This window comes from Callospermophilus lateralis, chromosome 3 (assembly GCF_048772815.1).
Source record: "Callospermophilus lateralis isolate mCalLat2 chromosome 3, mCalLat2.hap1, whole genome shotgun sequence".
NCBI classification, from domain to species: domain Eukaryota; kingdom Metazoa; phylum Chordata; class Mammalia; order Rodentia; family Sciuridae; genus Callospermophilus; species Callospermophilus lateralis.
In genome coordinates this window covers 155,025,301-155,051,454 of record NC_135307.1, presented here as the reverse complement: position 1 = coordinate 155,051,454, position 26,154 = coordinate 155,025,301, and the positions used below count along the sequence as shown (strand labels likewise).

The 26,154-nt window shown below is 36.6% G+C and overlaps 1 protein-coding gene and 1 non-coding gene across 6 annotated transcripts in view; both read right to left on the bottom strand.

The window, feature by feature from the left end:
- Ralgapa2 (Ral GTPase activating protein catalytic subunit alpha 2) overlaps positions 1 to 26,154 on the bottom strand; it is a 325,597-nt gene that overhangs the window by 132,379 nt on the left and 167,064 nt on the right. For 4 of the 5 annotated variants that reach the window (XM_076851458.2, XM_076851460.2, XM_076851457.2 and 1 more), the window contains 4 exons: positions 21,672 to 21,800; positions 6,293 to 6,421; positions 5,412 to 5,470; positions 2,288 to 2,396 (listed from right to left, as the gene is read on the bottom strand). In XM_076851458.2, the coding sequence (XP_076707573.2) occupies positions 2,288 to 2,396; positions 5,412 to 5,470; positions 6,293 to 6,421; positions 21,672 to 21,800 (426 nt within the window). Of the gene's footprint in view, positions 1 to 2,287; positions 2,397 to 5,411; positions 5,471 to 6,292; positions 6,422 to 20,446; positions 20,519 to 21,671; positions 21,801 to 26,154 lie in introns of those variants that run through there. The other variant, XM_076851461.2, reaches the window with a different exon arrangement.
- On the bottom strand, positions 9,594 to 9,666 carry Trnaa-agc (transfer RNA alanine (anticodon AGC)). The gene has a single exon. It is a non-coding gene; the product is annotated as a tRNA-Ala (tRNA).

The following is a 26,154-nucleotide window of genomic DNA, read 5'->3' as shown; positions in this document are numbered from 1 at the left end:
TTCATTTTTCTCCCTCCTGGCAGTCTCAGAGACGCCCTCAAGTCCTTTGACTCAAAGTGGTCGCCAGTTCCTTTGTTCTTTCTGGTAACTCTTTCCTTTGTAGTCCTCAGTTCTTCTTAGATTTATACACTATGTCCTTAAACAGGAATCAGATGGAAGTGTCCCCAGAGAACAGGACTTAAAGTCAATATGCTTAACTCAATGGTTCAAATCAAGCTGGAACCAGTTCCTTTCTTCCTTGTGCTCCTTCTCTTTTATTCCTAAATAAAAGAGAGCATCTATCCAGAGTGGGGGAGGGCTCAGTAGGACTGTGCTTAATGGTTGTCTGACAGAATAAGAACTCAGTACATTTAATTGCATTTTTTAGGGTACCTTATGTTTTTCCTATTAATTACAGAAGAACTGTAGAAACTTTGAAAAGTCACAGAAATGCAAAGAAGAAAATCCATTTATCCCTTTACTCTGTTATCTATTTCTTTCCCTCTTCTATACTATAAACATATATACATACATATATTCATATATGTATTTATGAATGACATTATTGACTTCTAAACAGTTTTTCCAGGTAAGGGATAGGAATGGGGGAAACACTTTGCATTAAATATATATGTCTAAATTTAAGTAAAATCAAAATTTGAAAAATAGATCTTAGATTGAGATAAACATCTACCTTAAATAAGATATTTAAAAAATGAAATGGGACCTTACTGTTACTAATCACATGTAAATATTTCTTTGTGGCTTGGGGAATCATAAGTGTTCTGCATTTGTTGTACAAAATCCTCACACACATGGCTAGAGTATCCTGGGTTTGACCTGGAAAGTTCCTCAGACTCCCAGTCAGTACATTTCTCCCATCTGTGAAGTACAGGTGGTTCACAGGATGGTTCTAAGGAACGAGTATGATGACAAAGGCCAGTGGTCAGCATCCTGACCAGAGAGAACACTCACAATACGGTAATGTGGTTAAATAGTTTTCCATTCTTCATCACAGGAATCACAGCAAGAATTTTTCTACCTCCTATGATGTAACTGGCATCACTCACCATAGCAATTGTGGAGGAGAGACAGGGGAGGATAGGTGATGGGGCAGTGTCAAAGGTACACTTGGGGAACAAGAAGCCCTGAGTTGGTCAGCAGGGTCCAGATCATTGAGGGCCCAATGCCTAGCCAAGGATGGGGAATACAATTAGCTGATGAACTCAGGGGACATCACTGGTCTGATGATGACTGTTCCAGCATCAGCTATTGATTGCTGTTGCTATTATAGCTGCACGTGGCAAGCAGCAAAGAAGGGTGGGCAAGAAGGGCCTGGACATAGGTATCAGATGGATGGTTTATGACTTTAATTTTGACTCTGCTAGGGGGTCTCATACACTAAATAATTTCCTTAACTCTCTTGAACTTCAATTCTTCCAATGGTAAAATGGGGACATTCACCTTGCCACTGAGAACTACCACAAAGCTCTCAGCACAGTGTCTGGCAGGACAAGGTGCTCACTGGTTCTGAAAATATAATTATGGCAATGGTAACCTTACCAACATTTTTAAGTAAGAACCATGATAGCACAGGATTGAAGCTCTCGTTTAGGAAGCAACCTACCAGCATAATTAAAAGTTCAGTTATGTCTTTAATATCACACAGATCTACTTTCAATGCTGATTCCATCACTTTTACCTGAATAACCTTAGACTTAAAACCTAATTTCTCTGGGTCTTGATGTTCTCTGGTATAAAATGGTGAGTATAACAGCTACCTTAAAGAGCTATCATAAATACTCATAAAAGCATTTAGAAAGTTTATCATTATTCTGACCTTGTTTGAGGGCCCAATAAATGATAACTCTTCTCATTAACAAAGCAAAGAAAGATGTCCTATAAATACTGAAAGTTCAGCACAATGATGCTCAGTGCTCTAAACTGGAAGCTGTGGGGGTCTTTCTCAGTCATGTTGAAGAGTGTGGGACATGAAATCTCACTTTCTTGTCACCCTCATCAACAGACAACAGCTGTCCTCCTTGTCCTAGGACCTGCCCAGCACGAGATGAACCTCATCTGGCCACAAGGCTATCAGAACAGACTATCAGTGGACTGATGGTAGCTGCCAATGGGGTAAGCAGCCATTGGTAACTTCAAAGCATACTGACAGGACTCTCAAAAAAGGGAATTCTGAATCACCTCCTTTTTGTAACATACGAAGCAACAAACAATTTCTATTTAAACTAAAATAAAAAATACTTAGGAGATAGTTTAATGTGAAATAAATACCAAGAATTGGTAATACCTTCAAAGTTACACCTATCACATTGATGGCTTCTTTCACCTGAGGATGGCTGGTACACTGTGCAAGCTCTTCACAGATCCAGACCCCAAGTGAGCAAATGGCGATGCATCTTTTTAAAAAAGAAGGAAAAGAAGAAAAATGCTTATGAAATGATATATTTCCTTAATATTTTCAAAAGAGAAATATTTTAAATCTGTTTATTCAAGGCAGCAAAAATCAAAAAATACATTAACAGAACATCTTGAGAGAGTAGATAGGGAACTTCAAAGAGATCAATTTTCAGGAAAAATAGAAACATTGATAATGATTAGTATTTAAATATTTTATGAAGTGAGTGGCATGTTTCTGTTAATTGTCACAGCTCATGTATCACTTATTTTTATTAAAACTAATTTATTACATTATTACATTTTATTATTTTGATAAAGTTTGGAGGAAAAGTAAAAAACACAAATCTTAGTAAATTATTGAAAACTGAGTTTACAATTGTCTTCCTTATAATAATATGTACAATGCCTACTACTTACATAAGAAAAACCCTGTATTTTACTTTAAAGTATATTTTAATGCAACATTCAAAATTAATTTTACTTTTTTTTTTTAAAACACTGTGCTAGAATAAGGTATTCTGCCAGGAAAACAGGATCATACCATACACATTTTGATTCTATTTATTGGGGGGGGGGTGTTTCTCAATTATTTATTTATTTTTTTATTTATATATAACAGCAGAATGCATTACAATTCTTATTACACATATAAAGCACAATTTTTCATATCTCTGGTTGTATACAAAGCATATTTACACCAATTCATGTCTTCATACATGTACTTTGGATAATAATGACCATAACATTCCACCATCATTTCTAACCTCATGCCCCTTCCCTTCTCCTCCAACCCCTCTGCCCTATCTAGAGTTCGTCTATTCCTCCCATGCTCCCTCTCCCTCTCCCACTATGAATCAGCCTTCTTATATCACAGTAAAAATTCAGCATTTGTTTTTTGGTCTATTTTTTAACTCTACAGAAATTTGATTTTCTATGCTAAAGAAAAAAGGGGAGAAAAAGGAATTGCCAAGACTTGTTGATGGTATAAATATGGTAGGTGTGGGAAAAATGAATAAATATTTATTTAAATAAATATTTATTCATTTATATAAAAAAATTATATAAATAAATATTAAAAATAAATATTTCTTACAAATTTCTGGGTTTAAAAACTGGGTAGATGGTGGTGCCATTTATTGAAATGATATCTAAGGGGCAGTCACGCTTGTAGGGGAGGCAGAGGTTTCCGAAGGCAGACTAAAGGATTGTTATGGTTGCATTAAGTTTGGATATGTTAAAACATCCAAATTGAGATGTCAAGTAAGCAGTTTAATATGTAAGCCTAAGTATATAAGGGGTTTACTAAAGATCCAGGTAAATAAATTAGGATCGTCAGCAAGTAGATGGCATTTGAAGGTTGGTTAGAATAGTATACAAAGACTCATTAGCACCCAGGAAGTCATGGAGAAAAAACAGGCCCAGTCCTAAACACTGATTCACTCTAATATTCAGAGATTAGGTAGAGAAGGAGAGGTCAACACAGGAGATAGGAAAGGAGCAGTGGCAATGAGGTAGGGGCTAAATCAGGAAATTAAGTTCTAAGGAGCAGGTATTGTACAGGAAGAGAGTAAAGGGAAACTAACTTCAGAACTGGTACGTATCCTTGAAACTTATATGATAATCTCTAAAATAACTAAAAAAAAGTGTTTATGGTTTCTTTAAGATAGAGATACTAAGTAGATTGTGAGAAAAAAATCAAGAAAAAAAAACAGGAGGCAGGAAATGACAGCAAGAAAGAGGAAATGAAAGAAATATTGAGAAAGCTCAACTAAAACAAAGTATTAAATAAGATGACAATACATCCAACAATCAGTAATTATGAAGAATAAAAACAAACCAAAGTTTCAGTTAAAAGATAAAAGATCAGACAGGTAAATTTATAAGATACAGATATATATAGTTTGAACAAAGGTATCTGAAAGAGAAAAATTCAGACAGAAAAATTTAAAAGAATAGAAAGTATAAAATAGTTGTAAATATCAGATAAAGTAGTCTTTAATATAAAAAAAATCATCCTTAGAAATAAATAGGATTTCTATATAAGTATGAGATTTGATTCACTATAGGAAAAGGGAAACTATAAACTTGTATGCAATTAATAACAAACTCAAAATACATAAAGCAAATGTGACAGAAATACAAGGAAAAACAAACAAATGTGATCATAATAGAAAAATTTAACGTATTTCTTTCAGTAAATAATCAAGTTGATGAAAAAACTCAGAAAGGATACAGAATATATGAAGCGCTTGTTTTAAAATAATTAATATAATGGACCCACCTAGAACACTATGTTCAACAATCAGAGAACAATGTATACATTCTTTTCAACAATATATAAAACATATGAAAAAACTGATTATATAGTGGGTCACAGAACAAGTTTCAGCAATTTTAAAGACAAAGAGATTTTTGATCCCAAATGCAAAAGACATCAGTAGTAAAAAGATAAACAGAAATAACTATATGCTTGGGAATTAAGAAAAATACATCTAAAAACTTATGAATCAATAAAGAAATTATAATGGAAAATAGAAAAAAAGCTCAAATAAAAAATATTACATATTAAAATGTATAGAATTCAGATATAGATATAGAAGCATCTAGATAGTCACAAACTGTTAGCAGCTTCAGATGCCTGGCAGACGCAACCAAATGTTTCCAGAACTGCCAAATGTCTTTTGGGGCACACAATCAGCAGCAGTTGAAAAATCACTACCCTGTACATACATCATTTGAATAAACTGTTTATCCTTCCATTTTCCTTCTATGGAAAACATATATATATTTGTAATCGTACTTTTTCTTAGACAAGAGAGTGTATACCTTACTATTTTCACTTAGTAATGACAACTTTTTAAATAATCAAGCAAAAATTTTCCTGACATGATTCTTACTGCACTTTAATGAGTGTAAAACAAATGTGAGAGAACGTGTTTTTTTAACCTTAACTGTTTACACATAAAAGTGTATCTTAAAATTCTAAAATAGTTTACCTCTTGTTCAACATTTACCTTGCACATTCATTTGGTTCTTCTGTGGCATTCTTCAGTAAAATATTTATGAGGTAATGCTAAAAACACAAAATTAAGTAAAATAAAAACTTTGTGTCATGGTTGGTTTCCCACATGTTCTGATCATTTCCAGGCAACCAGGAGCTACTGAAGGACCAGGGAGCTGAGGAAACTTTTCCTTCAGGAGAGCCTGGGGAGGGAGGAATATTGGGCTTGTCTTTTCAGGGAATGTTTCTAGATATCCAATGAAAGCCTCACAAAGCAATGAGACCTCCAGATAGGAAAATCTCCATTTTCTTTTACTTTAATTGGATTACACACTGTATATTGAATTATATATTGTAATTATGTATTATAGATTGATTGATTAATGCAGGGGATTTTTCTTTTTCTTTTTTTTTTTTACTTTTTGCCTCAAAAGCTAGTTGAGGAGAGAATAAATGCTTACTTTTATTCTCTAAGAAATGATCTGAAATTTCAAATTATTAGTAGTATTTAATCAGGTCAACAATGGGATTGAGTATATAGCTTATTTCAATTATTCTTTATAAAAATTCATTTGATATACTAATGCAGCATAACTAATCTAATAAAATTACTACAAAGGATGATTCATTACATAATTATGATCTCTAGGCACAATAAACAGATCTAATAAAAAAATACCCAAGGAATATAAACTATTAGGTCTAATGGCAATATGCTCTGAATGTGATACTTTTATAGCTCCTAAAACAGACTTCTGAAAATAATTACTGAAGCATTTAAAAGATTCAATAAAATTTCAGGAATAAGTAGATAGTATATAAGAACAGAAGATATAATCATATAGCTAAACTACAATATGCTAAACTTGAGGTTAAATCAAAGACTCCGCATACCTTGACATCTTCAGTTCCTGTAATGACCTCATTCACTTCCGGCACTGACCGTAGTAAAGGGATCTCCTGGTAGGTATTTGGAAAGCACACCAGGGAACCCAGGATGGTGAGAGCTTCTGCACGAGGTGCCTGCACACAAGGAATGACACACATGGGTTTCTTTCTGAAAGTTAGAAACTTTGGAGAGGCAATAATATGTTTTACTTTTACTTCTCCATAATTTTGTGAGGGAACCTTAATCTTAATAACTATTTTATCTTGACTACATAATATCATATTATGCCTGGTTATTTTCCTGGTGAATTTTTAAGCAAGAGAGATTTGCCTAAGTGCAAAAGCAAATTTCCAAGGAACAAAAAATATGACCATACTTGGATGTAAGTATTGTGAAAACTGGTCTGTAGATTCATTCAGAATTAGGAAAACTAATCACTATTATTTTATACTATTTTAGAGTTAGTGTTCATAACAAAACAGAGTAAACAAAATCAATTTAATGTTATTTTTTTCTGTGATGAACAATTAAGGAAAACTCTTAAGGAAGTTAGTTTGGAGGTAACTAAGAGAAGAAAGGAAGGATACTACCTACCAAAATTCTTATTGTTCTCCAGGAACTATTTTGTAAAATAACATAGTGAACTACTAAAACACTATATCTAGAAAGGCACTAGATACTTATTTGTCTACTATTGGGGGAACGTATATATTGAAGAAGGCATTTCACTAGATTTCAATTCAATCAACACTAACAAGCAGCTGTCATTAGCCAAGAATAAAGGGTTCCATTCACAGTGCCCCCTGCTTCAGAATATAAGCTTTTACTACAGCAAGTGGAGAAAAGACAACCAGTTCTAATTCTGGCAGTGAGAGGAAGGGAAAACATGCTTCTGTTCCAGAAGCTCAGTGTGCTCAAGGATGTAAAGTATGACTTTAGGAGCAAGAGTGGAACCTGAATTAGAGATCTGAAACCAGTGCAGTCAACCTGGTGAAAAAGGTCAGCAGTGAGGGAAGCAGCAGAGTGGGTGCAAAGAGAGGTGAAGACTGCTCCCTATGGCTTGAGACCTTATTTCATATGGAGCCTGAAGGAAGCATGTAATACAAGTCACTTCTGCGCTCAGGGTTAAAATGACAAGGTACTGTGGTGACACTTATAGGCAGCAGGTAGGAGAAAGAAGAGGTTCTAAAGTAAGTTGGGCTGTGGTTGGGGGAATGAATTTGATACATCCATGTAGCATCCAGAGGCAAGTGTACATGAGACAGATGGTGAAAGGGTCAGAGGCAGTGATCCTCAAAGTGTGCTCCAGCAGGGGTACACGAAATTTAAACAGGAAAAATCAAAGACTTCAAGGAAAAAGAACATGAAGAAATATTTGGCTACATACAGTTAAACAAGAGCCTTTATCACTGATTTTCAAGTAAGGATGTATATTCCACAGAATTATCTGACCATAAACCTGTCCCTTTCTCTCCACTGCCCCTCCAAGCATCTTGGGGTTTAGTGTTCTGAAGATATTCTGAAAGGCTTATTTTGAGTTTAGAAGAAAAGTCTGAAAGCCAATATGGGAACCTTTTTCTGTTCAGAAGAACTAAATGAAAGCTAACTCTGAGAGTGTGCAAGGGGGCAGGGGAATGATGTCAGGAGTCACAGCCTTGGAAGTGGGGAGACAATATAGAAAGAACATTATCAGTAGCCCACAGAAGTCCTCTCTGTGCCCCACCTCCATTCCCTTTCCAAAGTAACTCCTATTCTCCATAACATCACAGATTAGTTTCGTCTACTTTTTGAACTTTATAATAATAAAATTTCTGTGTCTGACTTCTTTTCCCCAGTATTATGCTATGCAACTGACCCTTGTTGTGGCATTATTGTATATATAATATTCCATGTTACTCACACACTGTAATTTATTTGTTCTATTGTTGATGAACATTTGGATTGGCTTTAGCTTTTTGGCTGTTACAAACAACGTTGCTGTGCACAAACTTCTACACAGCTTTTGATGACCTGTGTGTGCATTTCTGTCTCTCTCTCTCTCTCTCCTACTGCCTCTTTGGGCAGATCTCTACAGCAAAGGTATTTCACACTTATAATTAACTTGTGTAAACTGAAAATTTTCACTGAGAAGGTACACTCCATCCAAATACCTTTCACCAGATCGCCTACGATATTAAACCTTGAGTTTAAATGACAAAGTAATTCAGAGTTGCTGTTTCTTTACATAAAACTACTCATTTGCATTCTCATTTTGTTTTTTAAAAACATTTTTGAAGGCTAGTTATTTATTCTTTGTTGATTCTTTTTCTCCAGCTTTGAAAGATAATAATTGTATATATTTAAGGTGTACAACATGTTTTGATACACGTATAAAATTGTAAAACAATGACCATAATCAAGCTAATTAATATATTCACCACCTCATATAGCTGTACTTTTTTTTGTGGTGAGAATATTTAAGATCAACTCTCTTAGCAAATTTAAAGTTTACAATATAGTATCATTAACAATATATTGTTAACATTACAATATAGACACCATGCTGCCTATTAGGCCTCAAGAACTTATTCATTCTGCATAACTAAAACTTTACACCCTTTAACTATCAACACACTTCCCATGACATTCCTCAGAACCTGACAACCACCATTGTATCCTTTGCTCTGTGAATTTTACTTTTTTACATTTCAGATGTAAGTTGAGATTATGCAGTATAATGTTTGTCTTTCTGTGACTAGCTTACTTAGCAGAGTGGCTTCCAAATTCCTCCATGTTGTTGAAAATGACAAGATTTCCTTCTTTTTAAATGCTGAATAGCATATATATATATATATATATATATATATATATATTTATAATAATTCTGATTCAGACTGTGTAAATGTGCTGAAATACACACACACACACACACACACACACACACACACACACACACTTCACCCATTCATCCAATGATACACACTTAAGTCGTGTGCATAATTTGGCCATTTGTGAATAATGCTGCAATGAACATGAGAATGCAGATATCCCTTTGAAATACTAGTTTCATTTCCTTTGGATATATGCTCAGAAGTAGAATTTCTAGATCATAGTTCTATATTTAAGTAGTTGAGGAACTTCACTACTATTTTCCATAACGGCTATGGTCATTCCCACTAACAGTGTACAAAAGTTCCCTTTCTTCCACATCCTCACCAATAGCTTGTTTGTCTTTTTTGACAATAGCCATTCTACCAGTGTTTTTTTTTTTTTAAATATTTATTTTTTAGTTGTGGTCGGACACAATATCTTTATTTATTTATTTTTATGTGGTGCTGAGAATCGAACCCAGGGCCTCGCACTTGCTAGGCGAGCGCTCTACCACTAAGCCACAACCCCAGCCCCCTAAAAGTGTTTTTTTACAACCCCAGCCCCCTAAAAGTGTTTTTTTTAAAAAAATTAATTTCATTTTTTTACATAAATGGAGTACAACTTTTCATTTCTCTGGTTGTACATGATATAGAGTCACACCATTTGTGCAATTATACCCATACATAGGGGTAATAATGCCCATCTCATTTCTAACAGTGTTTTTAAATTGCATTTCCCTGAAAGTTAGTCATGGTAAATATTTTTTTCATATACCTGTTAGCCAAATGTTTGTCTGGAAGGCTATTTTAAAAAGCTCATCTGGCTAAAAGATACATTTTCACAGAGAACGACCCCATTGTGTGATACTATCTCTATGAAGGGTTCTAGCATTGTAGAACACTCTCCTATCAAATAATAAAAATTTCAACAAAGTAGGTCCTTTGGGTATAGTCCGAGAAGAGGAATAGCTGGGTCAAATGGTGGTTCTATTCCCAGTTTTCCAAGGAATCTCCATACTGCTTTCCAAATTGGCTGCACCAATTTGCAGTCCCACCAGCAATGTATGAGTGTGCGTTTTTCCCCACATCCTCGCCAGCACTTGTTTTTTGTCTTCATAATGGCTGCCACTCTTACTGGAGTGAGGTGGTATCTTAGAGTAGTTTTAATTTGCATTTCTCTGATTGCTAGAGATAATGAGCATTTTTTTGAATATTTGTTGATTGACTGTATATCCTCTTAAGGGTCTGTTCAGGTCTTTGGTCCATTTATTTATTGGATTATTTGTTTTTTGGGTGCTTATCTTGTTGAGCTCTTTATATACCCTACAGATTAGAGCTCTATCTAATGTGTGAGGGGTAAAAATTTGTTCCCAGGATGTATGCTCTCTATTCACCTCATATATTATTTCTTTTGCTGAGAAAAAACTTTTTAGTTTAAATCCATTCCATTTGTTGATTCTTAGTTTTAATTCTTGTGCTACAGGCACCTTATTAAGGAAGTTAGGGCTGGTGGCTCGGAACGCCTGAAGCTTGGGGGTAAGTGAAATTGCTCGCCCCTGAGGGAAGGCGAGAGAATGGGTGACCATTTCAAAAAACAATGTGTTCTTCTTTTGATTTATTTTGTTTTTCTTTCAAGCTGCCTATCCCTAGAAATTTCTCAGGCAAACTGGAAAAAATGGTTGACTAAAGGTTTGAAGTTTGTCGGCCCTGAGGAAGAGAAAATTGATACAACAATTTTTTATTCCGTTTTTGTTTCATTCAGTTTCGGTTTTGTTTTGTGTTATCTTATTGGGTTGCGTTATCTTTATAGTAGATTAAAACAAACCGAAAAGATGTTAAGTAAATTGTTAGAGGTTCAGAACATGGAGAAAGACATTTTAGATCAAGCAAAAGAGAAGGTCTCTTGAGCTAGTCAGACAGAGGAAGAAAATTTAAAGGAAAAGGGGTTGTTAGGAAAAAGGCCACAACAGGAGGCTGTTATTAACTCCGTTTTATCACAAGAGGGCGTAATTCAACCAACAGCCCCACCGATAGAGACAGCTGAGTGGCCCTCAAACCCCGTAGTTGATAAATGGGATCCTGAGACAGGACCTCAAAGATTAGCATGCCCTGTACTTGAACAGGTAGGAGGACAGCAAATTCACCGTGCTTTAGATTTTAAAACAGTGAAGCAGTTATAGGAGGCTGTAACAACCTATGGTCCCCAAGCTCCCTTAACGGTAAGCATGGTCGAGTCCATTACTAACTTGGACATAACGCCAGCAGATTGGGCTAGCATGTGTAAATCTGTGCTAAATGGAGGACAATATTTGTTATGGAAGGTTGCCAATGAGGAATTTTGTGCAGAGACAGCTAGGCGAAATGCAGCAGCCGGTTACCCTCAAAGAAATCTAGAAATGTTGCTAGGGAAAGGACCTTATGAGGGTCAGCGGCAACAAATTGAATATGATCCTGCTATATACGCACAAATTGCTGCAGACGCAGTTAGGGCATGGAAGACTTTACAAGGACATGGAGATTTACAAGGTCAGCTATCTAAGGTAATACAGAGAGCTAATGAACCTTACGCTGACTTTGTAGATAGGCTAATTCAAACGGCTGCCAAAATTTTGGGGGATACGGAACAAGCAATGCCATTAATAAAACAACTGGCTTATGACCAAGCAAATCGTTGCTGCAGAGAGGTTATTAGACCATGGAGACATGAAGATTTAAACACATATATTAAATTATGTAGAGATATTAATGAACAAGGGCAAGTCTTGGCAGCTGCAGTACAACAGGCTTTAGATGCCAGGCCAAAAATATGCTATAATTGTGAACAAACAGGACATTTTAAAAGGAGTTGCCCCATAGGAGGAGGGTTTAACAAAACTAGGTATCAAAGAAATAGAATACCGGGTATTTGCCCACGATGCCGTAGAGGGAGACATTGGGCTAATGAATGCCGTTCTCAAACCACCGTAGAGGGTACTCCCTTATCAAAAAACGGACAGGGACCAGGTATTTACCCACGATATCGTGGAGAAAGTCATCAGGCTCCATTGCCAAAAAACGGACAAGGGGGCCCAATGCTCTGGGGCCCACAACCACAAATATACGGGGCAGTGGAGGAACCCAGCAACACCATCAGGGTAGTGCCCAGGACACATTGTCCATTAAATCCCTCATCAGACAAACCCGAGGGAGCGCAGGGTTGGACATCTGCGCCTCTGCCAGAGCAGTACTAACTCCAGAGATGGGAGTTCAAATCATTCCCACAGGAATAAAAGGACCTCTTCCCCAAGGGACAGTAGGCTTATTATTGGGACGTAGTTCATCTACATTAAAAGAACTTATGATAAGTCCTGGGGTAATTGATCCCGATTATGTAGGTGAAATAAAAATTATAGCTAGTTCTCCAAGAGGTATATCAGTAATTTCACCTGGAGATAGAATAGCACAGTTGTTAATAATACCCAGCCTACATAATAAATTTCCTAGTCATAGTGTAAAAAGAGGTTCCAGGGAATTAGGCTCCACAGGTGTAGATTGGGCTATGTTGTCTTTAAATTTAGATTCTCGCCCAATGCTAAAACTAAATATTCAAGGACACGATTTTAATGGGCTACTGGACACAGGTGCTAACCTTAGCATCATATCTAGTCAGGAATGGCCAAAACATTGGCCATTACAACAAGCCACTCAAACGCTTCGAGGCCTAGGAGTGGCGACTAATCCCCATAGAAGTGCAATGGTATTAGATTGGAAGGATCCTGAAGGATGTGAAGGAACTATACAGCCATATGTATTGGATCATCTTCCTATAAATTTATGGGGACGAGATGTCCTAGATCAATTAGGTTTGACGTTAACAAATAACATCAATCCTAATGCGCCCACTACTAGGGCTAGACAAGGTTTTAGGAAAGAAAAAAGATTAGGAAAGCAAGGACAAGATATAGCAGCACCAATTCAAATAGATCAAGGAACAGACAGACATGGGTTGGATTTTCAGAAAGGGCCACTGAGACAATCAAAATTACTTGGAAATCAGAAAGACCAGTGTGGGTTCCTCAGTGGCCCCTGACTAAAGAAAAGATACAAGTAGCCCATGATCTGGTCAAACAACAATTAGTGGAAGGACATATACAACCTTCCATATCTCCCCATAATACTCCCATTTTTGTCATCAAAAAGAAATCTGGTAAATGGAGATTATTGCAAGATTTAAGAGCCATTAATAATGAGATGGTTATTATGGGACCTGCTCAATCAGGGATTCCTCAATTGTCTGCTTTGCCAAAAACCTGGCATGTTTTAGCAATAGATATTAAAGATTGTTTTTTTTCAATTCCAATTCATCCCGAGGATAGTCCACGTTTTGCATTTACTATCCCTGCATTAAATCATGAAGGTCCTGATCAGAGATATGAATGGAAAGCACTCCCTCAAGGGATGGCTAACAGTCCAACTATGTGTCAAATATATATTAACAAAGCAATCCAGCCACTTAGAAATCAAAATCCTGAACTACAAATATTTCACTATATGGATGATGTATTATTGGCACATAAAGATAAAAACATATTGCTGGAATGTTATGCCACACTTACAAACTTATTAAAAAATTATAATCTAGAGTTAGCAATAGATAAAGTACAATTAAATTTTCCAATTAATTATTTAGGAGTTCTATTATCCTCAACCATGGTCCGTCCACCAAAAATGCAAATACGAGTAGATCAACTCAAATCACTTAACGACTTTCAAAAGTTATTGGGAGATATAAATTGGATAAGGCCTTATCTAGGCATACCAACAGGAGAGTTGGGACCTTTATTTGATATTCTAAAAGGTCCATCAGATCCAAAATCACCTCGCATGTTAACTCCTAAAGCAAGAAAGGCATTGAAAATTATTCAAACATATATGGAAAATATACATTTGGATAGAATTGATATAAGTTTGCCTTTATTATTTATTGTACTACCAACAAAAAATATTCCTGCAGGAGTATTTTGGCAAGAAGGTCCATTATTGTGGATACATTTATCTTATTCTCCTAACACTATTCTTACTAGGTATCCTGAGGCTGTAGGACAATTAATACTCAAAGGAATAAAAGCAGCGAAGGGAGTGTTTGGAATTTCTCCCAATAAAATTATTACTCCATATACTATGGATCAAATTGATGAGTTAGCTAATGAGTTAAATACTTGGGCAATAATCATGTGTAAATCTAATGTTTCATTTGATAATCACTTACCATCTAATCCTTTGTTGTCTTTTTTGGTCTAAGCATCCTGTAGTTTTCCCAAAAATGACAAGAAAAACCCTTATCATGAATGCTCCAAATACATTCACTGATGGGTCAAATAATGGTACAGCAGCAGTAGTTACCCCTGATCAAACTTTTACATTTTTAGTACCCAAACAATCAGCTCAAAAGGTAGAGCTTAATGCAGTTTTACAAGCCTTTTTGATGTTTAAAGATTCTGTATTTAATTTATTTTCTGATAGTCAGTATGTAGTTAATGCTATAGTATCTCTTGAAGATGCTGGTAGGATTTCCCCTTCCTCTACTGTTTTCTCTTTGTTTTCCACTATACAAAGTCTAATCTGGGACAGAAAAGATCCATTCTTTATAGGACATATTAGGGCACATACAGGATTGCCTGGAGCCCTTAGTTTGGGCAATGATTTAGCAGATAAAACTACACATGACATACATATTTTCTCTACGCTAGAAAAAGCTACGAATTTTCATAAAAAATTCCATGTTAATGCTAATACTTTACAAAAGCGTTTTAAAATAACTAAGGAACAAGCCAGACATATAATAAAACAATGTCAAAATTGTGTGACCTTTTTACCACAAGTTAATCTTGGAGTCAATCCTAGAGGACTGATACCTAATCATATTTGGCAGATGGACGTCACACACTTGCCAGAATTTGGAAAATTAAAATATTTACATGTTACAGTTGATACCCCTTCCGGATTTTTGATGGGCCCCTTCATGCCGGAGAAAAAACTGAAGATGTTATAGCTCATTGCTTACAAAATTTTGCCACTGTGGGCGTTCCTAAACAGTTAAAAACCGATAATGGTCCTGGTTATACTTCTACCTCTTTTAAACAATTTTGCTCATCATTTGGTATTACTCATATAACAGGAATCCCATACAATCCACAGGGACAAGGCATAGTTGAAAGAGCTCATCAAACTATTAAAACGTACTTATTAAAGCAAAAAGAGGGAATTGGAAGGGGGTATATATCCCCCAAAGATAAACTTAAAATAACGCTTTTTACTCTAAACTTTTAAAATTTGGATTCATCAGGACTTAGTGCTGCGGAAAGGCATATGTATCCAAAAAATGTACATAAGCCTAAAGTACTTTGGAAAGATATTCTAACAGGACAATGGAAAGGTCCTGACCCAGTGATTATCTGGAGTCGGGGCTCTGTTTGTGTGTTTCCACAGGGAGAACAGCAGCCGATTTGGATTCCAGAAAGACTAATTAAAACGATTTCTACAGATCAAAAAGAAGATGATTTGACTCAAATCCATAACAGCTGATAACCAGAACTCCAGCTTGGCCATTCTTACATCTGTGACAGTGATTAACCAGGATGCTTTTTTCAATATCTATTTTATTATTGCATTTTTCCACATCATAAGTTTCTATTTTATTTTTTGAGCTCATACAAACCTAGGTTAATGTTTTTCTGATCAGTTTTATTTTTTGACTGTGGAGTTTTTAAACATTGCAATGGAGATTTCACCTAGGTAAAGCTACAGGCCTTTATTATTATCTTATGTGTTGCACGTTTGTTTGCACATTTGTGTTTTGTGTTGTATGTCTGTGTGTGCGTATGTCCATATTTCATATATGAGGAGCGCTCATGAAAAATGGATCCAACTCCAGTTGAGCACCTCTGGATGCAGCACAGCCTGGCCCTAAGGCAGGTCCTGAAGGCAAATATGATGGCAGGCAGAATTGGTGAGACTTGCCGAGGAGCAGGTCTTTAGCCTGAGGGACTAACCTTCTCTATAATCTCATTTTACCAGTCCAGAATGGATATATGTGGCACCTGGCAACAGCTGCATTCAGGATTGAAATTAAAGGAAAATTGCTGCACTTGGTGTGGTCCAAAACACTCAACTCACATGTGGAACCGAATCTCACTAAGTCATCCAGGCTGGCCTCAACCTTGTGATCCTCTTGCTTCAGCCTCCTGTGACATAGTGCCTGGCTATGGAGAAGAGTCCACTAAATAGAACATATGCCCGGGTTGCTGTGTCTCTCTGGCCATAATAATTGACTCAAGAATGGGCTCATAACAAGCTAGGCCATTGTGCACTATTCCTAGGAGACTTTGCATAGAGTCAACAGAAAAGAATTCTCTCTTGTTCTGAGATCACAGACATATTGAGGGAGCCATCTCACTGGACATGCCAGTGACCATCTTGACCACAATACAGAGTGACTGCAATCCACTGTGGAAGGAAGTACAAGTGAAGAGGAAACCCATTTTAGTGACTTCCCTGAGTTCTGGCATTCTCCAAAGTCACAGTTCCTCAGGATTTACTTTTATTTTTTTATTTTAAACTATACTACAGAGCAATAGTAACAAAAACATCGTGGTATTGGTACCAAAATAGGCATGAAGACCGATGGCACAAGATAGAAGACAGAGACAAACCCACACAAATAGTTATCTCATACTAGACAAAAGTGCCAAAAACATACACTGAAAAAAAAGATGGCCTCTTCAACAAACGGTGCTGGGAAAACTGAAAATCCATATGCAGCAAAATGAAATCAAACCTATATCTCTCACCCTGCACAAAAATCAGCTCATAGTGGATCAAAGATGTAGACACTGGAACACAGACCCCACGCCTAATAGAAGAAAAAGTAGGCCCAAATCAGATGGCAATTATCAAGAATACAAGCAACAATAAGTGTTGGTGAGGATGTGGGGGGAAAGGCAACCTCATACATTGATGGTGGGACTGCAAATTGGTGCAACCACTCTGGAAAGCAGTATGGAGATTGCTCAGAAAATTTGGAATGGAACCACCATTTGACCCAGCTATCCCACTCTTACAGTTTATACCCAAAGGACTTAAAATCAGCATACTACAGTAATGCAACCACATCAATGTTTATAGCAGCTCAATTCACAATAACTAAACTATGGAATCAACCTGGATGTCTTTCAACAGATGAATAGATAAAGAAAATGTGGCACATATACACAATGGAATATAACTCAGCCATAAAGAAGAATGAAATTATGGCTTTTGCAGGTAAATGGATGAAACTAAAGAATATCATGCTAAGTAAAATAAGTTTATCCCAAAAAACCAAAAGCTGAATTTTTCTCTGATAAGCAGATGCTGATCCATAGTGGGGCAGGAGGATAAGGAAGAATGAAGAAACTTTTGTGTAGAGGGGAGTGAGGGGAGGGGTGGGGCTGTGGGGATAGGAAGGACAGTAGAATGAGACAGACATTACTACCCTCTGCACATGTATGATTACACTACTGGAATGACCCTGCACTATGTACAGCCAGAGGAATAAAAAGTTGTGTACAATTAAAAAAAAAAAAAAAAAGAAAGAAAAATGGATCCAAATTATTATTTTTTTTTATTCACGTGATTTAAATGGCTTAATTTAAATTAGGTAAACAGCTGTTAAGGATTGTTTTTAAAGGTGGTTAACAGATCTGTTTGTTTACTAATTTAAATCAGGTAAACAGCTGTTAAGTATTGTTTTTAAAGGAGGTTAGCAGATCTGTTTGTTTACTTTCACCTTTCCTTTTCATTATATTTAATAATTCTTTTCAGGATAATGTCTCTTTAGCATCATTGCCAGAATTCCTATCTTCATCCCAGTGCCAGTGAAGACAAACTACAGCTTCTATGATAGCTATCACAGTAAACTGTATAAACTGATGCAACAATGAATATAACTTAACAAGTAATGCTCAATCAAGGAGTCAACTTACTTTGGGAGGAAAACGGACTTTGGGAGGAGATGGACATATTGATAGATTCCTCCACTTTGAACTGCTTACAGAACTTGCCTAGACTATGTAACTATCGTTTGGTACAGCGAATTGTGGTAATGCTGGCATTTCTTTGCTGATGGTGTCACCAGTGATGCAATTTTTATTTCCTTGCCAGCGCACCCCATGTTAATTGTGGTAGTGCTGGCATATCTTTGCTGATGGTGTCACCAGTGATGCAATTTTTCCAAAGCAGCTGTCAATTGGCTTGGTGTTGTGGCATTTCTATATCCTCCTCCCTTCTGCTAGTGATGGTCTAAAATTTGGGGGCCAATGGCTATATGCTGGACCGGTAGTAAGTGACGGGTATTTTACCATGCGGCCAGCGCAATGGTTTCATTAATGAGGTTCTTGGCATACAAGTTAGCTAGCGAGATTGAAATAAACACACAGACTCAGTTACCTTTTTCTATGACCAGGTCCGAGACGGCTCCCCTCTCTGGTTCCCTCCTCTAACCGCCCGGCAGGGCAGCAAGGATTACTCAGGGCTAGCAGGAGAGAGAGAGAGCGAGCACGCCAGGGAGTAGCCTTTTATTGGGGAGCAAGAAATTCAGGGGAGAATTCCATCCAATGAAGGTTGAAGGGGGGGCCGCACTCCAAGGTCAGGGTCAGTGATTGGGCCTCCGGGGTCAGTGGTCAGTTATACCCCCACACCGACAGGTTCTCTCAACAGGAGAGGGCCGGGAAAGCTCCGACATAGCCAGAGCGCCTCAGACCCTAACCGGGAGTCACCCAGTCACGTGTGAAAATGGCTCCCGACAGGGTATGATCCAATTGCAGTGGTATCAACCTAAGACAGGAGGCTGACGCCTAAAGGTCAGTTTTCCAATGACGGGTAAGAACTATATGTTGAATTGGACAACCTACCAGGCACGGTCCTTAAGCCACATTAACCTCACTCCCCCACTGGCACCAAGGTCAAATTTGGGGGCCAACAGAGGTGAGGCAAAGAACCTCACTCCCCCACCGGTGCATAGACCTATCCACAAGTATGGCTGTATGCTGGACCGGTAGTCAGTGACGGTTATGATCCAGTTGCAGTGGTATCAACCTAAGACAGGAGGCTGACGCCTAAAGGTCAGTTTTCTGATGACGGGTAAAAACCATATGTTGAATTGGACAACCTACCAGGCACGGTCCTTAAGCCACATTACTTGTTGTTTAATTAATCAGAAGGGGGGATAGGGCCTAGCCCCAAGTGATGGAGATTAGGGCCTACTTTTTCTTCTATTAGATGCAGAGTCTCTAGTTTAATCCCTACATCCTTGATCCATTTTGAGTTAACTTTTGTGCATGGTGAGAGTTAGGGATTCAATTTCATTTTGTTTCATATGGATTTCCAGTTTTCCCAGCACCATTTGTTGAAGATGTTATCCTTTCTCCATTCATACTTTTGGCACCTTTGTCTAATATAAAGTAATTGTAATTTTGTGGGTTAGTCTCTGCATCCTCTATTCTGTACCATTGGTCTACTAGCCTGTTTTGGTGCCAGTACCATGCTGTTTTTGTTACTATTGCTCTGAAGTATAGTTTAAGGACAATTCACAATAGCTAAACTGTGGAGCCAACCTAGATGTCCTTCAGTGGATGAATGGATTAAAAAAATGTGGCATTTATACACAATGGAATATTACTCAGCAATAAAAAATAATAAGATCATGGCATTTGCAGGGAAATGGATGGCATTAGAGAAGATTATGCTAAGTGAAGTTAGCCAATCCCTAAAAAACAAATGCGAATGTCTTCTCTGATATAAGGAGGGTGACTCAAAATGGGATTGGGAGGGAGAGCAAGGGAGAAAGATTATCTCTAGATAGGGAATAGGGGTAGGAGGGAGAAGGGGAATAGCATGGATCGTGAAAGGAGACTTCATACATGTATGAAGATGTGAATTTGGTGTCAACAAACCTTATATATAATCAGAGACATGATAAATTATAGTATAATGGTATATTAAGAATTGTAATGCAAAAATAAATAAATAAATGAATGAATTAAAAAAAATTCAACAAAGTAGTATGATTTTCCTCCTTGTATCCTATAAATTTTTTCAACATTGTTTCAAGTCATTAAAAATAGGCTTGAAAGTTCTTTGAGATTATCCTAAAATATTTTGGGATAATCTTTTGAAATAGGGAAGTATGACTCTGAATAGATAATAGTTGTACACAGGACAAATGGGAAAGCCATATTATTCACAAAACAACTTTAATTGAATAAATTGAACATTTTCTCTTGTTTCCCTTCCCTCATTCTTTTCTTTTGCTCTTGTCTCTTTTTGCTTTTCGTTGCTGTTTCATTTATCTTTATAAGAAAAAGCCTGCAAAAATACCAGCATGAACTATCAGCCATACAAAGTATTAAATAAATTTAATTTAAAACCTGGGGCTCAGAGTTTGAATTTACTCTGCACAGAAAAAAAAAGTAGAGTGAAAAGGTACCCATGTGTTAAACAAATTTTAGGGCGTTGGATACTCATACTAACTTCAATACAAATCCCTGGCAAATAGTAAAGTTTATTTTATTTACACCATTTGAAGGGGAAAATGACTCTGAACAGATAATAATTGCACACAATATAAATGGGAAAGGTCCTTTAAATTCAAATGTGTAAGAGTATTCTCCAAAGGAATTAAGATGCTGCCTACATAGTGGCAGTAAATATAAAGACTGAAAATAAATTCTTTTTGTAGCCTTTAATGCTCATCTAGTCTATTTGATTCCAATTTTTTAAAAAATATTTTTTAGTTGTTGATAGACCTCAATTTTATTTATTTATATGTGGTGCCAAGAATCAAATCCAGTGCCTCTCATATGCCAGGAAAGTGTGCCACTGAGCCACAGCCACAGCCCCTTGATTCTAATTTTTTAGTATAAGAATTCTGCTAGAGTTTTCTGGCACAATAATAAGAAAATAGATATTTCTTTCTGGTAAAAAAATTTAGTATTATAATATTTAAAGAAAATATTTCTAGGGCTGAGGATTTGGTAGAGTACAAGTTTAGATGCATGAGGCCCTAGGTTTACTCTTAATTTAAGACCACACACAAAAATTTTTGTTTCTATGAGAATAATAATAATGAAGACCTAACTAAAAAACAACAACACTGTACTGTTAATGTACACTTACAATTTTCTCTTTACTTTGGACAGTTATGTCTGTACCAGCATTTATCAGAAAATATCTAATAAGATTCTAAGAGAAAAATTCTGATTCTGACTGTGTAAATGTGCTGAAATATTAGTGAGGATATGATTTCTCACACTTTGGCCTTTTGATGAAACGCCTTTCCAATACCAGTATGTCATCTTATCCTACAATTTCACACATCAGCTGCCAGGGTATCTACCCTGAGAGCCCAGTTTCACATTGCACTAATGAGTCAACACCTGTTACAAGTGGAGAAATCTGAACCTTGTTAGCGATTGAGAAGCCTCCTGGGAGCCTGGATGCTAAGCATTGTCATACTCACCGCCAACATGTCTGTACTAAGGACCCTTGCTGCAGCCGTGATAAAGTCTCCCACCAGCATTGAGAATCCAGGCAAACCCAGGGAGAAAAAGCGCGGTGGACAGTGCCTTATAATGGTATTTAAAATATCCTAAAAGGGAAGATAAAAAAACACTATTTATTATTATTTGCATTACTGGGGATTGAACCCAGGGGCACTCTACCACTGAACTACATCCCTGAACTCTATGTATCTTTCATTTTGAGACAATGTATCAATAAGTTGCTGAGGCTGGCCTCAAATTTGTGATCATCTTGTCTCAGCCTCCCAAGTTGCTGGGATAACAGGCATGCACCACCAAGCCCAGCTATCACACTGTAAAATATATATATATATATATATATATATATATATATATATATTTTTTTTTTTTTTTTTTTTTTTTTTTTTGTGGTGCTGGGGATTGAACCTTATGCATGCAAGACAAGCACTCTACCACCTGAGCTATATCCCCAGCCCCACAAGTGTAATTTTTAAGAATAAAATTCCAAAGAAGTTTGTGTGTAAATATGACCTCTACATATTAATCTAAAAGAATGTGGATGATAGAAATTTTTCAGTGGTGGGGTACCAAGAAATGAGATACTACAATGGTAACTGTACCTATTTTACAGGTAAGAGAATGACGACACCAAACTGTAAGATCATCCAAAATCTAAACAGTGGCAATGAGACAAGACAGTTCTTTTATATTCCACCTAAAGGTGACTCCTTGGACAAGCTTCAGGAGTGTTGAGGTATATATATATATATATATCCTATCACTAAAGAAAATTATGTTCTGCTTTTAGCCTTCAATATTTAAAAGTTAAAGCATGCTGTTTATATTAAGGGAAATTTTCACTTTCCAGGTAATTTTATACCCCAACAAACAGAAATGTATAGAGTGCCCAGGGAATGCTGTGATCACTGATGTACTAAGGTCAGAGAGTCAGTGTAGCTGTGAGGAAATGTGTGATTGCAAGGCACAAGTACGCAGTGCAGCAGAAACCTTCTGTATTAAGAGCATTGTATGCCCCAGAAGCCTTGTGTCCTGTGTCTCAATGGCTGTTATTGGTGGCTAGCCACCCCAACTCCCCAACTTCTAATTCTATTCTGAGGCAGTCACCTCAGTCCTGTCTGTGACAAATCAGAGATCCACCATTGGACAGCACTCATGCCATTATAGCTAGGCCATACCTCTGAAGCCATCTGTACAAGTCTGTATATAAGAGGGTAAGTTAGAAAACCTAAACTTCATCTATGCAGTTTTTGGCCAGGAACATTAATCAAACAACCAAAGTACTATAGGCATTGACTAATAGTTATATAATCTATAGTTAGTTCCAATATATGATTAAAAAGCAAAATTAAAAAGTCTCCAGTTTCTGAGTTTTTAGCATGGCCATTGGAAAAATCCTTTAAAATAATTCTGATTTAATTGTATTAGAGCACAGTAGTAACAACATGCCAAATCCTAATACATTAACTTAAATCCCTCATAATACAAATAACCTCATTTGACAACTTACCTTCTTGAAACAGCATTTATATGTGTTCACAAAACATTTTTCCTTACGTAGTAGCCTCATTTAATTTTTATAAATCATACTATTTGTATCATCAACATGACTGCACAATGTTTTATCTGTTAAAGCTTACAAATGGTAAACAGTTTATCAAATGCTAATTTAAAGTTTTGGCATTTTGGCAGAGTTTTTCCTGGGCTAAAAATAAACAAATATACAGATAGGTAGATAAGAGGAAGGAAGGAAGGAAGAAAAGTCTGAACCATGCTTCTTCTTAGTTAATGTTTAACCTGCTTTAATCACGCCCTGTGACACACTTTAGGGTTCCTATCAGCAAAGGCAAACATTCTAAGGGGACCAGCAGATGGGTGCTGCCGTTTAGAAAGTGTGTGGTAAACTCATGCTCCAGGAGTAGAACAAAAGATCCACCTTTTTCATAATTAAGCCTCTGATTAATGCCCTGGGCTCCTCACCACACACCTGTAATTACTCACAGAGGTACGCATTGTGCTGGGCCTTGACTCAGAATATCAGACATCAAGCTATCTGGCAGCAGATGGAAGCACATTTCTGTTGACATATGCTGCTATGAAAGGATTCGTGCAAACCTGGCTAGCAAGGTAGCATAATGCCATGCATCTGAAGATTAATAATGCAAATAACCATGATGTTAACTTTGTTATGTTTGTGTTAATTCCATCTGTTGAGATGAGGAACTAAAACCCCAAAGCCTATGGGTTTTAAAAATCTTTAGCACATACTTAAATGAGCCATTTTTGCCACTGGAATTTAAAGTTTTAATTAAAAAATGCTTCTCTGGGATAGGTTTATGGGAATTAGGAACTAAATCCTTTAATAAGATAAAGCCAGAATTTATAAATGGAATCCATCTTGCTTCATAAGATTTGAATGTGTAAAGTCAATGATCTGTAAAATGGGGCATTCAGAAAAAATTACTAAGTTGCCATGATGCTAAAGACAGCAGATATGCATGCAGCTGAGATAAAGTCACACAGCTCCCCCAGCCCCTGGACCTCAGCCAGTCACTTCAACAGAACCTGTTTCTATGGGCAAGAAGATCGGAAAGAGGACACAATAACAGATGGCTAGCCTAACCTACTCTGCCACCCACGTTAAGAGTGCACCCCTAAGAGAAGCAGGGCCTGTGCCACAGTCACCAAAGAGCACTGGGGTAGGGTTAATGTGGGGGTTAAAGAGGAAACTATATGAGAAGTCAGCCAAATTACAGCCACATGTCTGCTTCCTTTGCTTATCCACATTAACATGGAACAACTCAAAGATTCTACCTTTGTGACAACATTTTAAAATTAGGAATAACCATGTGGTACTCAAAAGAGAGTAGTTGTGAACAACAACAAATTGCTCCATTCATTTCTTTTTTTTTCCTAATATTTTTTAGTTATACATGGACACAATATTTTGTTTACTCATTTTTATGTGATGCCAAGGATCGAACCTAGTGCCTTACATGTTCGAGGCAAATACTCTGCCACTGAGCCACAACCTCAGCCTGCTCCATTCATTTCTAACTAATCATGTAACTCTTTAAAAGATTATTAAGATCATAGTTGTAATTGGAATCAATCTTCAGAAATATAAAATAAAAATCTTCAGACTTTGAAACTTTCTTTGCAGCCTCTGAGGCATTATATATACGTAAGACAGACCCATACTTCCCATACATGAATCATTCATGTACAGATCTCATGCATTTTGCCATATTCACCTCAAAGGCAAACATGATTTGCCTAATCAGTTTTCCCAGTGACTCATTTTTTTTAACTTAAATAAAATTATTCTGAAAAATTAGTATCATTTGTCTTAGAAAATATTCCCTTAAATAAATATAATGACAGTAAATCAATGATACTGAGTTTTTGCTAAAAGTATCACTGACAGATAGTGATCTGACCAGTCTGAAGCAAGGGCCCTCCTTGTTTGAATTGTTAAGATGGTGTAAAAATACTCCTCTACCTACACCAGGTGGCCTACCTGAAAGCATCACAAGGAATGGCCAACACACAAAAAAAGGCCATCATTCCCACTATGTTGTTCACTGCTATTTAGTGTTGCCCCAGATTTGACCATGAGCAGGAAATGCCCCTGCACTCAAACTCTGCTCTGGTGAAAAGAACTCCAAAACTGGGGCCATGAGGCCTGGGTTCACAGACATGTGTGAGACTGTAGGCAAATCATATCATGCCTGGGCTTCACATTTATCCTCCATAGAATGGGATGATTCTGTCTTAAAGACTAATATCTAACAGGATAGTAGATATGAACATATGGTTTTGTAAACTGGAAATCGTTATACAGAAGTAAATAGGGTTGTGAGTAAAACAAACAAACAAAAAAAATCAAAAAGGGGAAGAACTCTAAAGATTTCACTATACAGAATCTACTTTATAAGTTCAGTTTGTACTATTCAGCAAAAATATTACTTTTTTGATCCACACAAATTCAAGTAATATTTTAAAAACATTTCAAAGGTTGTACAAACAAGCCTCTTAGATCACACATTATCCCAGAAATTAAAAGGCTCCAGAAATTAGTGCCTTCAAACAATATTCTGAAACAGTCATTACAGCAATTATGCATAAACTATGTACTTTATAAGAAAAACAAGGAAACAAAAACACAGAAAAAGAATCATTTAAGATTTTCCAGATTTCATTCTTTTGAGGAATTCTAGAACTTATCCCAAACAATAAGTATGGTAGCAAGAATTAGTTTCTTTTCCACTCTAAACAGACTCAAACAATAAAACAATAAGTTCAATGGTAAATGGAGTATAAAACAGGAATTAAGTTTATCCTTTAAAGTCGACCTGTCTGAAGCACAGACAAAATTCTTGCATATGCTTTTTGTTCAAAGGAAATAGTCATGAAAAATATTGTAACATGGTGAAAAGGACA